This window comes from Myxocyprinus asiaticus, chromosome 19 (assembly GCF_019703515.2).
Source record: "Myxocyprinus asiaticus isolate MX2 ecotype Aquarium Trade chromosome 19, UBuf_Myxa_2, whole genome shotgun sequence".
Taxonomy (NCBI): domain Eukaryota; kingdom Metazoa; phylum Chordata; class Actinopteri; order Cypriniformes; family Catostomidae; genus Myxocyprinus; species Myxocyprinus asiaticus.
Window position 1 is genome coordinate 47,467,096 of NC_059362.1, and position 21,307 is coordinate 47,488,402.

Sequence of the window (21,307 nt, forward strand, 5' to 3'; positions counted from 1 at the left end):
AGACACAACTGTTTTATTATCAATATTTATCACTTTTTAAGATATTTCAAAAGACGACTTGATATTTGATTAGATAAATAAACATACCTTACATGCAAGCATGCAAATGCAGATGTGAATGTGAAGTCCCGTTGTACACACTTAATGTGCAATAATACTTAACAATGGAAAACACCTGAAAATGTATTGCAATTTTGTCAGATTAAACAGCACTTTTTATTTTATTTTATTTATTTTTTTTAAATAAGCATTTTAAAATGTTGAAAATATGTAATATGTCACTCTGGCAATCGATGTTTTCAAAATGTGTAACTTAATATTTATATGTTAATATATAGATTTATATTTAGATTCAACTGTCACGATTTTAGATTGCACATTTATATTTATATTTAAATGTATATATTTAATAGTTATTTTTATTTTATTTTAGTTATTTATTTAGTAAATATTTTGAAAAAAAGAATATTTTAATAAAATGCTCATTTTTTAAGATGATTTGGCAGTTTTTGATGCTAGATGTGACATTTATAAAACTGACAAATTATGTATAATATATATGTGTGTGTGTGTGTGTGTGTGTGTGTGAGACAGAGAGAGAGAGAGAGAATGCTTTTTTTTTTTTTAAGTAAATATATTACATATTTTTGGTAACACTTTTTTTATTATTATTTTTTGCATTAGCCACATTTATAAAAGGAAACATTCAGAGTCACAGAGGTCATGTGAAAAATGGAGCTTCACTTCAGAACATCTGCCGTTTGTTTACGGTTTCGCTCCGGCACTGTTTGCTATCCGTGTTATTTGTCTTCTGAGCGCGCTCTGTGATGTTGTTTACTGTCAGTGGCTCATTACTTCAGTCTGTGAAACACATTAATGTGGAAGTCAACATTTCATGAAATGACATTATATCTTCCTGTTGACGATAATTAATTCATGTTCCCCTTGAGGATGGCGGTCAGTTCATAAAAGAAGATAATCATAACGGGTTATTTGAGGTGGAGGGAGTTTCAGTCGTTCCGGGTGTTATAAAGCGCTTTAGAAGAGAAGAAAGTGTTTTTGAACACACTCCCCGTGTCTTTTATATTTCGACATATCTCTATGATCATAGCTGAAGATGCATTTGTCTGTCAGACTGATTTGACCTGATCAAATGAACAATTATTCACACAAAACTTCCTCTGCAGTACATTTATTTAAACTAAACCGCAAAATCCTCATGACATCACGACCATGAACTCATTCATTGAGATTCAGCACACACTCTACACAAGTACATAAAATCAAACACTTTCAGTGTTTTTCTACACAAGATAGAAACTTCTTTATAGTATTTATATGCAGACATGTATGAAAACAATGTATCATAATGTTCTTATATTTTCTCTTTACAGCTCCCATCAACCCTCATCTGAGTAAGTATTCATGTTCTGTTTTCTGTTTTCTTTCTTTCTTTCTTGCTTTCTTTCCTTAATTCCATCATCTCCCCTTCCTCTATTCTTACTTGCATCCTTCCTTCCCTCCCTCCCTCCATCCTTCCCTTTTTCCCTTCCTTCTTTCCTTCCTTCCTTCCCTCCTTCCTTCCTTCTTTCATTTAATCTTCCTTTGTTTCTTCCTCTTTTCTTCCTTCCATACTTCCATTCATCCTTCCCTTCTTTTTTCTTTCCTTCCTTCTTTCCTCTCTTCTTCCTTCCATACTTCCTTTCTTTCTTCCTTCCCTCCTTCCTTCCTTCCTTCATTTAATCTTCCTTTGTTTCTTCCTCTTTTCTTCCTTCCATACTTCCATCCATCCTTCCCTTCTTTTTTCCTTCCTTCCTTCCTTCTTTCCTCTCTTCTTCCTTCCATACTTCCTTTCTTTCTTCCTTCCCTCCCTCCTTCCTTCCTTCATTTAATCTTCCTTTGTTTCTTCCTCTTTTCTTCCTTCCATACTTCCATCCATCCTTCCCTTCTTTTTTCCTTCCTTCCTTCCTTCTTTCCTCTCTTCTTCCTTCCATACTTCCTTTCTTTCTTCCTTCCCTCCCTCCTTCCTTCCTTCATTTAATCTTCCTTTGTTTCTTCCTCTTTTCTTCCTTCCATACTTCCATCCATCCTTCCCTTCTTTTTTCCTTCCTTCCTTCCTTCTTTCCTCTCTTCTTCCTTCCATACTTCCTTTCTTTCTTCCTTCCCTCCCTCCTTCCTTCCTTCATTTAATCTTCCTTTGTTTCTTCCTCTTTTCTTCCTTCCATACTTCCATCCATCCTTCCCTTCTTTTTTCCTTCCTTCCTTCCTTCTTTCCTCTCTTCTTCCTTCCATACTTCCTTTCTTTCTTCCTTCCCTCCCTCCTTCCTTCATTCATTTAATCTTCCTTTGTTTCTTCCTCTTTTCTTCCTTCCATACTTCCATCCATCCTTCCCTTCTTTTTTACTTCCTTCCTTCTTTCCTCTCTTCTTCCTTCCATACTTCCTTTCTTTCTTCCTTCCCTCCCTCCTTCCTTCCTTCATTTAATCTTCCTTTGTTTCTTCCTCTTTTCTTCCTTCCATACTTCCATCCATCCTTCCCTTCTTTTTTCCTTCCTTCCTTCCTTCTTTCCTCTCTTCTTCCTTCCATACTTCCTTTCTTTCTTCCTTCCCTCCCTCCTTCCTTCCTTCATTTAATCTTCCTTTGTTTCTTCCTCTTTTCTTCCTTCCATACTTCCATCCATCCTTCCCTTCTTTTTTCCTTCCTTCCTTCCTTCTTTCCTCTCTTCTTCCTTCCATACTTCCTTTCTTTCTTCCTTCCCTCCCTCCTTCCTTCATTCATTTAATCTTCCTTTGTTTCTTCCTCTTTTCTTCCTTCCATACTTCCATCCATCCTTCCCTTCTTTTTTCCTTCCTTCCTTCCTTCTTTCCTCTCTTCTTCCTTCCATACTTCCTTTCTTTCTTCCTTCCCTCCCTCCTTCCTTCCTTCATTTAATCTTCCTTTGTTTCTTCCTCTTTTCTTCCTTCCATACTTCCATCCATCCTTCCCTTCTTTTTTCCTTCCTTCCTTCCTTCTTTCCTCTCTTCTTCCTTCCATACTTCCTTTCTTTCTTCCTTCCCTCCCTCCTTCCTTCATTCATTTAATCTTCCTTTGTTTCTTCCTCTTTTCTTCCTTCCATACTTCCATCCATCCTTCCCTTCTTTTTTCCTTCCTTCTTTCCTCTCTTCTTCCTTCCATACTTCCTTTCTTTCTTCCTTACCTCCTTCCTTCCCTCTTTTGTTCCTTCCTTCCTTCCTTCCTTCATTTTACGTTCATTTCTTCCTCTTTTTCTTCTCTTCTTCCTTCCATTTTTCCATCCATCCTTCCCTTTTTTCTTCCTTCCTCTTACTACCTTCCCTCCTTTATTCCTTCCTTCCTTAATTTTATATTCCTTCCTCTTTTTTCTTCTCTTCTTTCATTTTTCCATCCATCCTTCCATTTTTCTTTCTTCCATCTCACTTCCTTCCCTCCTTCCTTCCTTTCTTCATTCCTCTCACTTCCTTACTTTCTTTCTTCCTTCCCTCCCTTTTTTTCATTTCCTCCATCTTGTCTTTCTTCATTCCCTCCTTCATTACTTTCTTCCATCCTCTTTTGCTTTCTTGTTTCCTTCTCTTCCTCCTTACTTCCTTTTTCTTTCTCTCTTCTTCCTTTAATCCTTCCATCAATCCTTCCTTCCTTCCTCTCTTTTTCTTCTCTTCTTCCTTCCATTTTTCCATCCATCCTTACCTTTCTTCCTTCCTTTATTCCTTCATCCCCTCTTTCTTCCTCTTTTCTTCCATCATGTTTCTGTGTTTATCTGTTTGTTTTCTTGCTTGCTTATTTGGTTGGTTTGTTTGTAGTGAGTTAGTTAGTTTAAACCTTTATCATTTCTTCTAAACGCTCTTCTGGAATGACATGTAGAGCAGCAATAATCCTGATGGAAATATTTCCATCTTCCTTTTCTGCTCCATTCCTTTCTCTTCCTCCTCTCCTTTAGCGCATTAGCATGGCCGTTGGGGGTAAAACCTCCATTTAAATTCTGAGGCGTGGAGCCAGTGCCTGAGTCAAGAGCTTGCGGCCCTCTGACTGTCTTCAGCAAGAGGCCGTAAGCCCATTCACTCAAAAAACACTCTTGATGCTCCCTACCTGAAGGTCACGCCGCTCCTTGCTAGATTTTAATAAAATCAATGAATATTTATCATAAAACAAAACCTACTGAATTTCAATGACTTCCCACCAAATCAGACATCAGAGGAGGTTTTAAATGGGCTGCTGCTGGTTTGAACTGTGTAGTTTAAGAAGTCAGAAGCGAAACATTATTATAAACTTTATTTATTAATTTTTTTGTCATTGAATATATCCTCATATTTGTGTGTGTGTGTGTGTGTGTGTGTATGTACATGTGTGTATATGTATACACACACACACACACACACACAGTATATATATATAAACTGTATGTGTGTGTGTGTGTGTGTGTGTATATATATATATATATATAGATAGATAGATAGATAGATAGATAGATATAGATATAGATATATATACTGTGTGTGTGTGTGTGTGTGTGTGTGTGTGTGTGTGTGTGTGCGCGCGCGCAGGTTTAAGTGGTTTACGAGGACTTTTTTTTAGGTTATAAACTGGTAATTACAAGGGTATTATGCTATAAATGTGGTTTATAAGGACATTTCTAGCGTCCCCATAATTCAAATCACTTAAAAAAACATACTAAATGATATTTTATTGAAAATGTAAAAATGCAGAAAGTTTTTTGTGAGGGTTAGGTTTAGGGGTAGGGTTAGGGTTAGGGGATAGAATCTATAGTTTGTACAGTACTATAAGTACATAAGTACAGTGTGTGTGTGTGTGTGTGTGTGTGTGTGTGTGTATAGACACACAGTATATACACTGTATATGTTTGTGTGTGTGTGTGTGTGTAGACACACAGTATATACACTGTATATGTTTGTGTGTGTGTGTGTGTATGTGTGTGTGTGTAGACACACAGTATATACACTGTATATGTTTGTGTGTGTGTGTGTGTGTGTGTACACTGTCATGGATTTCCAAACCCATATGACTTTCTTCTGTGAAACACAAAAGGAGATATTTAGCAGAATGTTCACAGTGCTCTTTTCCATATATTCCATTAATACCATAAAGTAAATTATGACAACATTTTCAGTTGTGGGTGAACTAACCTTTTAATCAAGAATTATTATTTTATTGTTTTGTTTTTTGTTTGTTTGTTTTTTTCATTCAGGGGAGTTTCATTGTAGCTTTGAAGAGGAGCCCATTTGCATGTTCACTCAGGACAAGAACGATGACTTTGATTGGACGAGACACAGCGCGGCCACCCGTGACACTAAATACACACCAAACACGGGCCCCGGCAGTGATCGTAGCGGCTCAAAGCAGGGTAGGTAACTTAAACCCGTCTGTGTTGAAATCAAGCGCTCATTATAAAACAATCAGCTTGTCATAAGAGGCTTATCTTTGTGCTTTGAGTCTCTTCGGATGGAAAGTTCTGGAATTTCGTAACTGAGCAACTCCTAATCCACATGTTGATTTCAAAAGTTATCTTTAATTGCATTCATATCCGCTTGAGTTCCAATTACCACTCTGAGCAATTTCATTCGGAATGAAATTTGCCTTTTTAAATGAGGTTGTCTATTCCCAAACTGAGACAAAGCCCCCAGCAGCCAGTGATGGATAGGAAAGAAATGGGAATTGCTCTGTGAAATGGTCTCCCGGTTAAATCAGACCTTCCTTTTTATTGACACATGCACAAAGAGGCTTTTGATAATGAGAAGATAACGCCGGTCGGAAGCTCTTGAGGGATGAAACGGCAGTTAGGGATTCCTCCGCGAAAAAGCTGCTTGTGTAAATAATGCATTCTCTTTAATCACTCAAATGCTGCCAAACTGTCCGGGGTTTCATTACAGTCAAGAGTTCTACAGAGAGTTTAATTATCCCTGATCAAATTCAAAAGAGGAAATTCTGTTTAATTTGGTTGGAAGGTTTCACGTCATACCGTTTAATAATCGCACACTCTGTGAAATGATGATCCAAGCATTTCAAACATGCCACACATCAGAAAATGGTACAAATCAAATGAATACATGTCCAGGTAAAAAAAAAAAGGATTTAAGTTTTGAAATGTGTAATTTCTGCAGCACCAAACAGAATAGCAAAAATTAAACATTGTTTTTACACAGCTTAGTTCCACCTAAAACTCACACCATCGGCTGAGTCAACAGTACTACAGTTGGACTACTGATATATACTACATGACAAAAAAATAGTTTATTATTATTGAATTAGCATTAAATTACAGTATTTATGGTGTCTTATATCATATTGCCATTGCCAGTGTTTTGTGGTTAGACCTTGGATTATTGTGTTAGTATTTCACATTACTGTATTTGTATCATGAACAGGTTTCTATATGTACATCGAGACGTCCAGACCTCGTAAAGAGGGCGATACGGCGCGTCTGCTGAGCCCCACGTTTACCGTCGCCCCTAAGAACCCCTACAGCATCACCAGCCCGCCAGCGTACTGCTTCACGTTCTATTATCACATGTACGGCAAACATATCGGTAAGTCTGAGCTCATAGTACTGGATACTCAAGTGTGTTTCGTGCTTTTAACAACACATATTGTTTCAAAGCAGCTTTACAGAAAATCATGCCTAAAGGGGCATTCACTCCAGGCTTTGAGCATGCCTAATTATTTTTGCAATGGATGGGATAATAGTGGGTTAATGGTTTTACTATGCTGGTGTGTGATCACAGTGTTTACATTTCAGAGTGCATACAATAATTCTGTACTACTCGATTGCAGATTCAGGAAACTGATCCCATTATCACCATAACAGATGCAAACCTACAACTGCAAAAGTGTAGTTTCCATTAAAAAGCTCCAGTGATTCTCATACACTTGCAGCTTTTTGCAGTAGCTCTCACAGCTGAAGTCTTTGCCATCAACATGTCGAGTTCAAACGTGAGACAGGTCACGTCAAAGCAGTCAACACTCTACAGTACGACACTCACTGTACACGCTACAGTCAATTCTGGCAACCCAAATCACTGAAGAGAACCTTGACATGTCCATTACTGTCGCATGTGCTGACATGTTGCGGCACATGTTTCATACAAAGTGGTAAAAGCACATGCTGGGATGACATGTGATAATTTTGTAGTACAGTGAACGCAGCGTGTGAGAGCTCTTTTCTCGATTCGACACTCCCTTGAGTGAGCGATCGTGTTTCTGCATGGAAAGAGAGAGATATTGGATCTCAGGCTGGCATAAATGCATCACACCTCACTGTGATGTCTGTCAGGAGACAAGAGACACAGACTGTACTATAATGCATCAGTGTGTCGGGGCCGTTTGTCCAACCAATGTCCCAAAAAGTGCTATCAGATCATTGTGGTCAGGCTGTATAAGTACAGTTCATTTTCGTGCAACAATAGAATTGTGTCAACCATTAGAGATTCTGTTACACCATTTAAATTGTGGATAAACTGTATATTTCCATGACTGTCAGTTGGCACTTGGCAGGAGAGCTTTATATTATTTACACATAAGCGCGAAATATGGAGCAGTGACTTTGAAACTTAATGTAGGTGAACTGCAGACAAACTACTCTTTAAACAAAAAGTAGCTTACTACACTGAAGCTATTTAACCCTTTAAGCTTGGATGGGCCAGCGAGAAAAAAAAAGAATAAATAACATTTACAAATTAATAACTACAGTTTTGACCAACACAAAATAGGTATCGTTTGAAAGTTTAGAAGCTCTACTTTACAATGCATGTAGACATTATGACCAAAACTAAACAAGTGCTTTGAAATTTGCAGACAAATCAAAAGTGTTCCGTTTTGATATTTTATAAAAACATTTGCACTGTTCATATTATTGTAATCAGTAAAAACATTAATCTGATCAAATAGCCATGTGTCATATGTTGTTGGAAAGCTCTCAAAGAGTAGAATACAACCAGCCTATTTGTTTTACTCACACACAAAAATATAGCGAGTAATAGCTAAGTATATGTCTTTGATTATTATGTTGGTGTTGCTTATTTAATGCGCTTTCACTTATAACTTCACGATAAATAAACTGAACGTAAAATATCACATACTATTACTTAAGAGGAGGTGATTATCTTTCAAACGAGCCCACACACAAGATAATCAGATGCATAGATCATTAGATAATCCACATGAAGCACAATGTTACATATGACCACCAGGAGATGGCGCTAAATACATGACACAGACTCAATGATGACTCAAATGACACAGAATGAAACTCATTCTGTGAAATCTCATTACTAAAATCATGTCTGCATGCTATGCAAACCTTTAGTCATTGTTGTGTTTGCATGTGTAAATTAGTTCTTATGTACAATTATTATGTTTTATTTGTTTGGAGATGTTTTTGGACACTATGATAAATTATATTTGTAATGTTATAACTTTTGATTGCTTTGTCGTATCAACACAAACTTTTTCTCAGATACAGTTGACATGATTGGGAACAAAACAAAAGCAGTTTTTCAGAGCCACTTTATTTACACCCAGAGATATATAATGTCAAATCAGAAAAATAAGAAAAAAAGAAACATTTTGGCTAAATTTTTGTGTGTGTGTGTTTTTTCAGCAGTTTCTTAGTCTTAGAGTCATAATCATAATCTATGTCATTAAACATTTTGAAAAGTTTTCTTTACAATGATACCAAACAACCCTTTTTTTCTTTTTCTTTTTTTCTCTTGAGTTATAAGCCTTTAATTTTGGGTATGCCACTGAAACAGGAAATCTTTAAAAACACCTTCAGAGCTTAAAGGGTTAAAGAGGAAAATATTTTTGAATCAGTTAATATCACCTGAGAGCTATATATTTAATTAGGGTGATATTAAACAATTAGGGTGCCAACATTAAATTTCACATAAATTTATACTAAATAAAACTAATAAAACAACAACAAAAAAAACTACTTTTTTTATATAAAACTTTACCAAATTTAGTGATAAACATCAGAAATTAACTAGATATTTCACTTCAAAAGAAGGCAAAGTCCCTTTAAGGCTGCATGGGGCTTAAGTGAATCAGTGAATCTTTTATGTGAACTAGTTCATTTACATAAACCGGCTGAACAAACCGACTCTCTAAAATGAATCGAAATGAATGAAATGCATTCCTTACTCTAAGGCCTATAAGGGAATAGTTTATTTTCATTTAGATGAACTCTCTGAAAGAAATGATTCAATTCTCGCAATATAACATGAAAATGTATCGTTTTGTGAATCTGCAGAGCTACTCACTGGAAACTGTAACTCATTACTGGAAAAGCAGCACTATTGTGGAAATATCTGAGCTACTGTTACGCTATTGAAAAATTTAGTGAAGTTAGTAGCGTTGCTACTTTTAGTGAACTACTCCCCAACAATGTAAAACAAAGTGATGAAAAGCAGCATGTATCTAAATATTTGGCCATTTAAAAAATATATAAAAGGGTGCACACTTAGTGAATCATATTTTGAATCAGTTCAAACAAACTGATTAGCTCAAATTAACCTAAAATTAAGATTTCAAAATGCAACATGTAAGAGAGAGGCCATTGTAGAAGAGTGTGTTCAATTATTGCAATGCGAAAAAAGACAGTGCCGTAACATTTTGTTTCACTTGTTACTAAAGTACCTTTACTATGTTGAAAAATTGTCACACTTCCAAAAAATATTGTTTAATGTAGTGGGATAATACTAGTATAGTACAACATATAATTTGTAACTTGAATTGCGTTGGTCCTGTAAAGTGTAGAGGTGGTGGGAAAGGTGGTGCGAAAGGCCGATAACCGATTAATCGGCCAATCGTTTTTAAAATGTATCTATAAAATGTAAAAAAAAATAAAATAAAAAAAATACTTTCTTTACTATGGCAGGCAAAGAGAGAGTCAAGATTTGGTGCATAACGCAGGACTTTTAAGTATAAACAAGCCTGAAACACACCAGGGACTCTTATTTTGAAATGACGAAATGATGAAAAATCTATCGGCATCTATCTACATAGATTTTTGCCGATAACCGATAGTTCCAAAAAGTAACTATCGGCACTGATTAAACGGTAAAACCGATATATCGGTCTACCTCTAGTACAGTGTTAATCTCATCAACGAAATTACAGATGAACATTTTTGTTGACAAAGGGTTTTTTGGTTTTGTCAACAATAACAAAGACGAGATGAAAAAGACATGTCATGACATTAATCAAACACTTTTAAATAAAACATACTTTTGACGAAAATTTGACAAGAAATGAATTATACTGCATATTTACACTTAAATGTCCTAATTATGCGACATTAATTAACTCACATTTGCACAGACAATAAAGCAAATAGTCAGAATGCGCAGCTTGCATTATTAATCCACTATTTCCTTAAAAACACGCTACACGTAACGCATTATCCTAAACTGTATAAACATGAAGAATTCATGACAAACTAACTTCTAAAAGTGGCTAATACTTAATACTTAAGTATATTCATTATATACTATTAGTCAAGTCAACCTTTATTTATAGAGCACATTTAAAAACAACAGAAGTTGACCCAAAGTGCTTTACAAATCAATCAAATAAATATACAATGACAGAGTTATATATATATAATAATAAATAAATACCTTTAAATACAGTATTCTGTAAATTCAGGAGCTTGTTTAACTTTCCATCTTCATCTTTAATATGTTTAATACATGTTCAAATAATTGTAAGTAGCTTTTATTTTATTTATTTTTTCAAAATATTTGAATATTTGGTTTAAGTTTGGTCTGTTACAGTTTGACACGTTTTTGTCATTTTGCACATTATCGTCAATAAAAATGTTGTTTTTGTTGACTAAAATTATATGCCATTTTGGTCAGAGTAAACTTGACTAAAATGAATGAATATGACATGATGAAATATTGACCAAATTTAAAAGACATTTTCATCAAAAGATAAAACATATGACTAAAATCAAATTAAAAATAAGAAACTATGTGAAAATTGACACCGGCTGTGTAATATTTGAAAAATCTGACAAGAGGAACTGGTGTAGCCATCCGCCTTTCGTCAGTTTATACCGTGAGCCGCATTACCTGCGATGAGGTCAGAGCTAATTAATGAAACTCACTTCAAAGTTTGCCTTTGGAGGTCTTCTTTTTGAGTTTGTTTACCGAGGTAAATCCCAGAGCTCAAAGCAAACACTTGCACAGAGTGCCTGTCGTCTCTCGAAGAGGCGCGGGATCAGAGCATTTCCATAAACGGCGAGGGATAATGTTATTCCGCATGGCAAAAGACCCCTTCACTGGCTACAAAAGATCACGTCCAGAATCCTGAGAACACCTTATTCATCTCTAAATGAGTCTGTTTATCCTCAAGGGTCTACTGGGTGGAATTTAATGAGAGGAGAGTCGAGAATAAGAGGATAGTGCTCACGCTAGCACGACTAGGAACGATTTTATTCTCCTTAAATGTTTCTCAATCCTACAGTCGCCATCGAGCAGTTACCCAGCATCTGTGGCTGGCTTTAGTTGGTTTTAGGGTTATTTTTAACACAACTGGAAATTCTTCAATGCAGTGGTTTGCTATAGGGTTGCAGACAGCAGGGGAAAACAATACGAAATGCAATTAATAAAATTGCTCGGTTAGCTAGAAGCGTTTGTGTTCAGGCCTGAATGACCAGGTAGAAACCATGTAAAACCAGCTGATTCCAAATGGTTTGGATCATCGTACAATAAGAGAGTAACGCCATTGGATTGCACTGGCATAAAATGTTAAATTAATTGACTGAATTTGTCCCGTAGGCACTCTGAATGCGTTTGTAAAGCAGAAAGGTCAGTCCACTTTAGACGCCGGACCGGTCTGGTCTCTCAGTGGAAACCAAGGGGACAGATGGAGACAGGCCAAAATTAGTATCCATCCCATTTCCTCTTTCCAGGTGAGTGAACGACAGAATCATTCAGCTAACAGGCAGTTGTTCTGCCATGCATGGTTCAGAGTGCATACAAGGTTATAACATATATGGAGCTTAAACGAAATGCTGTCAAACACACATCTGTGCCCACACACATATATAGTACTGGGCCCAGCTACTACTTGGTTGGCAACTGTAAACAAAGGTTTTTACAAATAGAGTTAATTAGACACATTTGTACAGGTATTAATCTTTGTTGAAAGTATATGTTTACATGCCATAAAGTCAGTGGACATGCAATAATTAAAAGTTAGGCAAAATCTTCTTCCATTTTCCACAGGAGTTTTTTTTTTAAATAGGATCAAATGGGCAGATTCAATTCATATCAAACTCTATTGGCAAGATAAATTTAAGTGTATATTGCCAATGCATTATTAGACACTATACATATAGATATAAACATATGGCATATTGCCTGTATCTCTCCCAAACCTGTCTCACTGCTTGCAGGTGAAGCCTCTATTCTTCGTCCAGTAAATCCGCACCTGTGTTTATTATGCTCGGGCACATGCATCGCGTGTATTTGTGCTAGGATGTGCAGTCGAGTCTCGCATGTACCTACTAAAATTGATATATGCCAATTTTATCCACAGGAAGTGAGGAAAAACATGAGTGAAGTTTCAGGAAGTGAAAAAAAAGAAGACAGATACTGCATTAATTGCGTAATTTTTATTTCTTTACACGATAAATGGTCAACTATTAATCGTAGGGAATAATGTGTTGTATTTCCCAGCCCTAATATATAAATACTAGAAATAGGACGATAATACAGAATTTCGATATATATCGCGAACCAAAAAAATTCTATATTTAGAAATTTGCCACATTGTTTTCTGTCCATGTGATCATAAATGAAATGATCCGTCAAACGTCATAATCTCTCTATCGCTTTTTTCTACACTGTTTACAGAGTTCACACAAGGTCCTTAAAGTGCTTGAATTTAGCTTTTAGAAATGTAAGAACTGGAAAATCACCTTGTTTTGATGAAAAGTGCTTGAGATTAAAACAGATCGTTTCCTCCGTGTAATGTGTGTCCATCAAAGATGAGGCGACTCCGCTTTCATTGAATAATGTCTTAATATCCTTTCTGTTCTTTACAGTCAGATAAAAAATACAAAGTAATATTAATTTTAATCTCACACAGCATGGATGCGCTAAAGAAACCGAGAGATTCTCGTTAATGTTTGCTGAACACTGTGAAATGCACATTTAAACCCTTAAAGTGACATTAACCTTTTTAGCATTTCTTATACAAATGAATGTAAACTCAGTGTTTTTACTTGTCAATTGTACACATTTTTTCAAATAGTGATAGCTCATATCATTATTATTTATTATATATAATATTAATTATGTATTTTTACAAAGTTAAATTTTGATTATAACAATGACAAACAAATTATTAAAAATAAAATATACAGGGGTCTGGGTAGCTCAGCGAGTATTGACGCTGACAATCACACCTGGAGTCGCGAGTTTGAATCCAGAGTGTGCTGAGTGACTCCAGTCAGATCTCCTAAGCAACCAAATTGGCCCGGTTGCTAGGGAGGGTAGAGTCACATGGGGTAACCTCCTCGTGGTCGCTATAATGTGGTTCTCGCTCTCAGTGGGGTGTGTAGTGTGTTGTGCGTGGATGACAAGTCACATGATAAGATGCGCGGATTGACGGTCTCAGACGCGGAGGCAACTGAGATTCGTCCTCCACCACCCGGATTGAGGCGAGTCATTACGCCACCATGAGGACTTAGAGTGCATTGGGAATTGGGCATTCCAAATTGGGAAGAAAAGGGGAGAAAATCAAAATAAATAAATAAATAAAATATACACTTTCACATACTTTTTTCAGGACAGGTTTTGTTCAGTTCTATTGCTCGCTCTGCATCTGATCAGCCTGAATGTGTCTCACTATTTTTGAAAGCTTATTTGTTTGTGATCTTTTCTTATAGAGAAACTCTTGTAATTATTATAATAATGTGTATTTTGCTCAAACATTTTTTCTGAAAATAAAACAACTTCAGGCACATTCATCACTGTGAACTTCTAAAAAGAAAAATCTTTTTTCACACTCTCACTACTTTATTTCATTTTTCTACCAACACTGTCCAACAGTGTATGCAACAGTGCATCACAGATGGATTTATGTCATTTTTGGCTTTTTTTATATCTTTTATTTTTCATCATTGGATGGCGTTTAATAGAATTCTGTGCTGGAAATGATGCTGATGGAAATTAGATTTGTTACGTTTTTTTTAATAAAATGACTGACTCCTTTGTCTTGCTAAGGCTAATTTTATAGATAACATTTTATGTATTCGAAATACACACAATTAAATCAGATTTTCCCACTTTTTGCATAATTTAGCAAAACATTATCCTGATTGGAAATTACCTAACCCTTACCCTTAGAGACAGTCATAATGTTTTTTTAATTCATGGACATAATTTTCACACAATACATATTGAAATGCCTAATTTATTTCATTCTTTGTTAAAATGATCATAGTTTTAAAAATGTAATAATTCGTATTTTTATAAAGTATTTTCATAGTTTAATATTGAAAGTCTGGGTCTGGGACTAAACTAAAACAGTCAAATCTATACATAAAAGACATTTGAAAAGTACCAGAAGCCTTGTACAAAGTTTCCAATTCAGTTTTAAAGTGTCCTTCATATAACAATAAGGAAAAAGTAAAAATTTGTTTGTTTGAATAAAAATCAACACCTGGAACATGAAAGTGCCAGAGGTTTAAGGAAACACCCATATTGATGACTTGACTATAATTGTACAATGTGGAAAATAGTCATAATAAAGCATGTGTAGATGTGTTCAAACTTGAGTAGTTGTGTATATAGAATGCCACGTCTTTTGTTTTGTTAGAAAATGACAGAAAATGGTTTATAGACTCTAGAAATGACTTGTGTGACGTGTAAGGATGTTTTCTGTCTATTTTGTCCCACAGGTGATATTTGAGGGAATTCGTGGTCCAGGCATCGAGGGAGATATCGCCGTTGATGATGTCACTCTTGAGGAGGGCGAGTGCCCTGACCCTCCATCCAATCGTATGTATCAAGCATGTATCTCCATGGTTACCAGCCCACAACTGTGTGCGCACCAGCAACCACAATTTTGTCCAGGAGAGCTCAGTAATTACACGAGAGAGCAAACAACAAGAAAAATAGAAATGAAAATAGATAATGAAATTGCTCTTTGTGAGCAAATAAAAATCTGCTTTTCCTTTCTGGACCAAAACTTCAGATGTTCAGTTATAAAATGAAGTTATTTTTTGATCATTATAATAAGGTTTAAATATTACACAGTGCAAACAAAATCTTTTCTTAATCAGTATTTTTTGTCTTGTTTTACAGTGAAAATGTCATCATAACATTCTAGATAAACTGACATGAGAAACAAAATTGTCTTCAGAGAATATATATTGAAATCATTCATTGCATTAATCTTGTTTTAAGGATGTTCAGATATTCTGTTTGCAGTGCGGGTCATACCTGATATTTGTTTGTGCCGTAAATCCCAGATTCATAGACATCTATAGAATGATAAAACAATTATGAAAGATATTATGCAACAGAAGTTGCATGTATATTATAATCATGTATTACATAATATAATTTACCAATTTATAACTAATTATAAACACATATGAGAACTAATAAGTATATAGGCTATTATGGGTGAATCTTATGAAAAAATGTCCATGTCATGTTTCACCCCAAAATCTAAAGAAAGAAATAAGAAGCCTATTTTAGGACCATTCCAACATTATTTTCAAGACAAATAAACACTTAATTAACACACATTATTTTTAAATTAATTAAATGAATATTCCAAGTTCAATACAGTAAGGCACTGTAAATATGTAAATAAGCCTATAAATATGTTATCACACTAATATCATGTTAACACACATATTGTTTATGTCTTGTGTCTATACTTTTGAAACAGTGAGTGTTTTAACATTTACAGATTGGCCCCATTCACTTCCATTGTAAGTGTCTCACTTTAACCCAGAGTTTTACTTTTTCTTAAGAAAAGGAGGGTTCAACTTCTGTCACTCACTCGACGTTGTGTCGATGTAGTGACACTAGGGGTCGCTCTTGAGAGCCCCGAACACCTCTGTTCTTTTGAGAAAAGGCCAATGAGAATTGGCGAGTGGAATTTGCATTCCACTCCCCCGGACATACGTGTATAAAAGGAGAAGGAATGCCCACTCTCATTCAGATTTTGTCTTCGGAGCCGAGCGGTTGTACTATCAGCGAGCTGAATACTACTGCTATTCCATTCACCTCTTAAGAAGTGTATGCTGTTGGATATACGGCGCATTTCCAGCGGCTTTCTCTCCTTCCGCACGACGAGTGCCGATTTCGCCCCTGGGCACTTCGACAGCGCTAAAAGAGTGTATATTCCTGCTAAAGAGTATATTTTCTCTATTAGAGCACACACATTGACATTGAACGTCTTTTTAAAGATGTGTATTTATAAAGATGCCTTTCCGTCTTTGTGTGATTCCTGGATGCGGTCGTTATCTCTCCGCCTCCGACGGCCACAGGCGCTGCCTCACGTGTCTGGGCAGCAATCATGTTCATGTTCTCATTGCGAGAATATGACCATGGCAATATTGCGGTTGCGGCTTTCCTTCTTCCGAAGCGGGCAAGCCAATCTAGCTGCCCCCCGCACTGCGCCTTCTACCCACGGGTATGAGGCCGGCCCGGCTAGCGCTGGAGGCGATTTGGGGAGTTCAATGGGCGCGGTCTCGCCGGGTAATTCCCCGCGGACCTCTCGTTCCCCAGCACGTTCGTTTGCTCCCATCCGGTTCCGAATTGAGTCCAGCCTGCCTCATGGCCAGCTTGACGTCTCTTTCGGGGCCTGCGAGCAGGATGAGTCTCCGATCACTGCATCGGAGAGTGCACTGGTGATGTCGGACGCTGAGGACTTGACTGGGCTGCCACCTTTGGGTCTGCCCGCCCAGTCTGAGGCTGATGCAGAGCTGACCACCATGCTTGCCCGGGCCGCCATGAGTACCGGGTTGGACTGGAACCCTCCACCCTCCCCTGAGCGCTCGCGGCTTGATGATTGGTTCCTGGGTTCGGGGCACCGCTCACGGCAACCCCCCCCCCAGTTCCATTCTTTCCGGAGGTGCACGACGAACTGACAAGGTCGTGGAGGGCACCTTTTGCTGCCTGAAACAGACATCTGGGTTCATCCGCTCTCACTACCCTCGACGGCGGGGCGGTCCACGGGTACACGGAGGTCCCTCAGGTGGATAAGGCGGTTGTGATGCACCTGTGCCCGCAAAATGCCGCCACCTGGCGGGATCGTCCGGCGCTCCCCTCCAGAGCCTGTAGGACTACGTTGTCTCTGGCGACCAAAGCCTACAGTGCTGCTGGACAGGCCACCTCCGCCCTGCATGCCATGGCCCTCCTGCAGGTACACCAGGCCAAGGCACTAAAAGAACTGTACGTGGGTAGTCCTGATCCCGATGTGCTGCAGGAGCTGCACTCGGCGACCGACCTCGCCCTCCGGGCAACGAAGGTCATTGTGCGAGCACTCAGGCAGGCGATGTCCACCTTGGTGGTCCAGGAGCGCCACCTATGGCTGAATCTGGTCAAGATGAGGAACGCCGACAAAGCACGCTTTCCAGATTGGACTTTTCAGCGACACCGTTCTCGGCAGTGAAGAAGCAGACGGAGGCCATCCAGCACATCTTGCCCCAGCGCAGCTCAAGATCCCACACCCCATCTTCTCGCCGAGGGCGTCCCCCTGCGGCAGCGAAAACCGAGCCCAGCTCTTGGCCCCAGCGTAGAGCCCCCCGTCTCACGGGCCGGCACAAGGACCCGGAAGGCTCCTAAGCGCCCCTGAGACAGACAACCCAGGGAGCGAGACGTCCACTACGGAGCTGGTATCCAGACCACTCCATCCCCCGGTGGAGGGCCAGAAGGTAAATCTTTTGTTTCCTTCTCTTTTTTGTTCGCCGCACCCATACCCAAATTGTCAAAAAAAGAGCGGTTTCCTCACTCCTTGGGTCACATAATCGGTGTTCAGGACCACCATTGTCACGGCGACCAGACACCGAGCACACACCCAAGAGGTCGTCCTCCTCAGTCGCTAACCTGCCCTATGCCGGATACGCAGAGCAAGGTAAGTGCTTCGAGGTCCCCCGAAGCAACGCTCCTCAACATGGTGTCACCTGCTCCTCCCCACCGCAAGGCCCCACCTACAGGTACATCAGACGCGATTGTCCCTTTAGTGCTAACGCTTTCCAACTCGTCGCGGTGGCTGGCCAGGACCATCCAACTTGGCTACGCGATTAAGTTCGCCAGGCGCCCGCCCCGGTTCAGCGGCATCCGCTTCACTTCAGTGCAGGGCGAGAACGCCACCACCCTGCGTGCAGAGATCGCGACCCTTCTTCGTAAGGGCGCGATAGAGCCTGTCCCTCCAGCCGAAATGGGGGAAGGGTTCTACAGCCCTTACTTCATCGTACCAAAGAAAGGTGGTGGGTTGCGGCTAATCTTGGACCTGCGAGTTCTGAACCGGGCCTTACACAGACTCCCGTTCAAGATGCTAACCCAGAAACACATTTTGACATGCGTCTGGCATCAAGATTGGTTCACGGCGGTAGACCTGAAGGATGCATACTTTCACGTCTCGGTTTTACCTCGACACAGACCCTTCCTATGGTTTGCTTTCGACGGCCGGGCGTATCAGTACAAGGTCTTCCCCTTCGGCCTCTCCCTGTCCCCTCGTGTCTTCACGAAAGTCGCAGAGGCAGCTCTTGCCCCGTTAAGGGAAGTGGGTGTCCACATAATCAATTACCTCGACGACTGTCTGATTCTAGCACACTCTCGAGAGTTGCTGTGCGCCCACAGGGACCTGGTGCTCAGGCACCTCAGCCATCTAGGGCTTCGGGTCAACCGGGAAAAGAGCAAGCTCTCCCCGGTTCAGAGCATCTCTTTTCTCGGCATGGAGTAAAACCATAGCAGTAATACAGGAAAATGGTAAATAAATTTTTTTTAAAAGATTAGCCTAAAACAATCATGGTTACTACAATATTACTATAGAAAGAAAAAATGTTTTCCCCAAAAAACTATGGTTACAACAGTCTACAGTATTGATAGCACTTTATTATAAGGTTACATTTGTTAACATTAATAAATGCATTAGGTATCATTAACTAACAATGAACTAATTATTGTTAATATTAGTTTGTAGTACATTAACTAATGTAAACATACATATTTTGATTTAAAAAATCATATGTTGAAATTTACATGAACCAAGAATAATAAATGTTAGTTCATGTTAACTAATGTTGTTTACTAATGTTAACAAATTTAACCTTTTTTAAAGTGTTAACACAATGTTACTATAGTAAAAGCATAGTTAAACTATGGTATAACCATGATACCCACAAAATTATGATTTTTATTATCAAGGTTTTTGTTTTCCTGTATTATCACTATGGTTTCACAAAGAATATCTTATTGTATTAGATAAAATATGCTTACTGTATTAAAACCATGGTAAATGTACTGCGAGGGAACGCAAAACTATTTCAGAAAAGGATCCATATAATTGTCATGACAGTAATGTTACATTGCTAAAAAATCCGAATGCTCTTAAAAATAGGCTTCATTTCTTTTATGCAAAATCTAATTTCTTATTTATTCATTTTTTTTATTATTTATTATGTTCTTTCTAATTTTGGGAAGAAATACGGAGTGAACATCATTTTGACATTTTATTTTGCGAGATACATCCATTCAGTTCAAATCTAACATCTCTCCTGCTGTCTCTCTGTCTTTTTCTTTCAGCTATTAGAGGAATGGCTTCAAACAGAGTCTGCAGTTTATGGCCGTTGTGCGTCACGCTGTTTCTCACGCTGCTGATTCGTCAGAGGTGACGCTCCACACGGAAAAAGACTCCAGATGCATCCCTTAATATTTAATCACCAAAGATTCCTGCTTTCGGATTGCTGAGGAGGCACAACACTCACTTGACAACATGGAAATCTATCATGAAACAAGGACAAACAGAAAAGGAATAAAGATTTTCTACTTTGTGTTCAGTAAGATGCTCTCAGGAGAAGATTTGAGAGCAATTTACTGGCGGAGCGTCAGACTCTAGCGACTGATGGTTTAAACGTTGACCTGAAAAGCACAACGACAACTTCGCCATCGGGTTGCAAGGATTAATCTGAGAAGGAGGCAAAACCAGTTTCACGAATCTACTTCCTTCATGTTATCGTCAAATCTCTGTTGTTTTTTTCACCTTGAGTTGTGCTTTTGGAATACAAACGACAAAACCCTCAGTTTTTTCTCTTATACCTTTTCGTACACTTTTTATACTTTGATTTGTTATTGGTTTTGTTTTATTTTGTTTGGCTTGGTGCTTTACAACGCAAATAAACATGTTGCTTTATACCCCGACGTCAGTAGCAGCCTGATTTCAAACACTGTGCACATGAAAACCCAGTGAAGATGCAGTTATGTGCGTCTGTGACGACGAGGCCTGCGGAACGATGTGGAATAACGACTAGATCACTTCAGTTTTGTTCGTAGCCATTCCTGACACCAGTGACAGAATTTCTGCCATTAAAAAAAGAAGTGCCTTTAGGTTATAAACCGTTCCGCACGCCTGAACTTTAACACTAAATGTCAATGTTTCTAACATCACAGATGGGCTATTTTTTACGCATTTATATTGCCCCCAAGTGCTGGAATGCGGAAGGCGCAACTGTGAACCCTGGAATTGGCACAAATCTTTATCCGCCGTTTCGCACATCAGGAACAGATGTTGCACTGCTGTCATCACGGAATGTTGCATCTAGACGCAGCAGCCTGAAATTACTCTGACATTCTTCTGAAGAGAATCAAGTGATTACAGAACGCAAATGGGCCTTGAAACTAAACAAGATTGACCCAAAAAGGCCTGCAAACCCCTACACACGCCTCTGTCATTTATATACCGAACTACATGCATTCTGAGAGAAAAAAAAAACTAAAATATTCATAATTATAATAATATTTTATTACTCTATACAGAATGTGTCTCAGCTTTTACACACAAACTGTGAAAAACAGTGGCAGTGGTTTTTAAAAACAACATTGTAAAAGATTTCCGTATGTTGTGTTATGAAATGTTTTGACAAGCTGTGTCTCGTTTCTTCTTCTTCTTTACATTGAAATGTTCCGAATTTACTGTCTTTATTTTGCGTTGTCTCCCTTGCATTGCTAAAAATATCAAAAATGGGAAATACGCAGACTATGCCAGTTTGGTAATTGTACAACTTGTATATGTGAAGAAGCTCTGT

At 38.4% G+C, this 21,307-nt stretch overlaps 1 protein-coding gene across 1 annotated transcript in view; it reads left to right on the top strand.

Moving 5' to 3' along the window:
- Positions 1-21,089, top strand: part of LOC127409995 (MAM domain-containing glycosylphosphatidylinositol anchor protein 2-like) — a 248,363-nt gene extending 227,274 nt beyond the window's left edge. The window contains exons 12-17 of the mRNA XM_051644966.1: positions 1,395-1,415; positions 5,219-5,374; positions 6,396-6,557; positions 11,811-11,944; positions 14,942-15,041; positions 19,809-21,089. Coding sequence (XP_051500926.1) covers positions 1,395-1,415; positions 5,219-5,374; positions 6,396-6,557; positions 11,811-11,944; positions 14,942-15,041; positions 19,809-19,897 — 662 coding nt within the window. The 3' untranslated portion in view covers positions 19,898-21,089. The remainder of the gene's footprint in view (positions 1-1,394; positions 1,416-5,218; positions 5,375-6,395; positions 6,558-11,810; positions 11,945-14,941; positions 15,042-19,808) is intronic.
- The last annotated feature ends 218 nt before the right edge of the window (positions 21,090-21,307 follow it).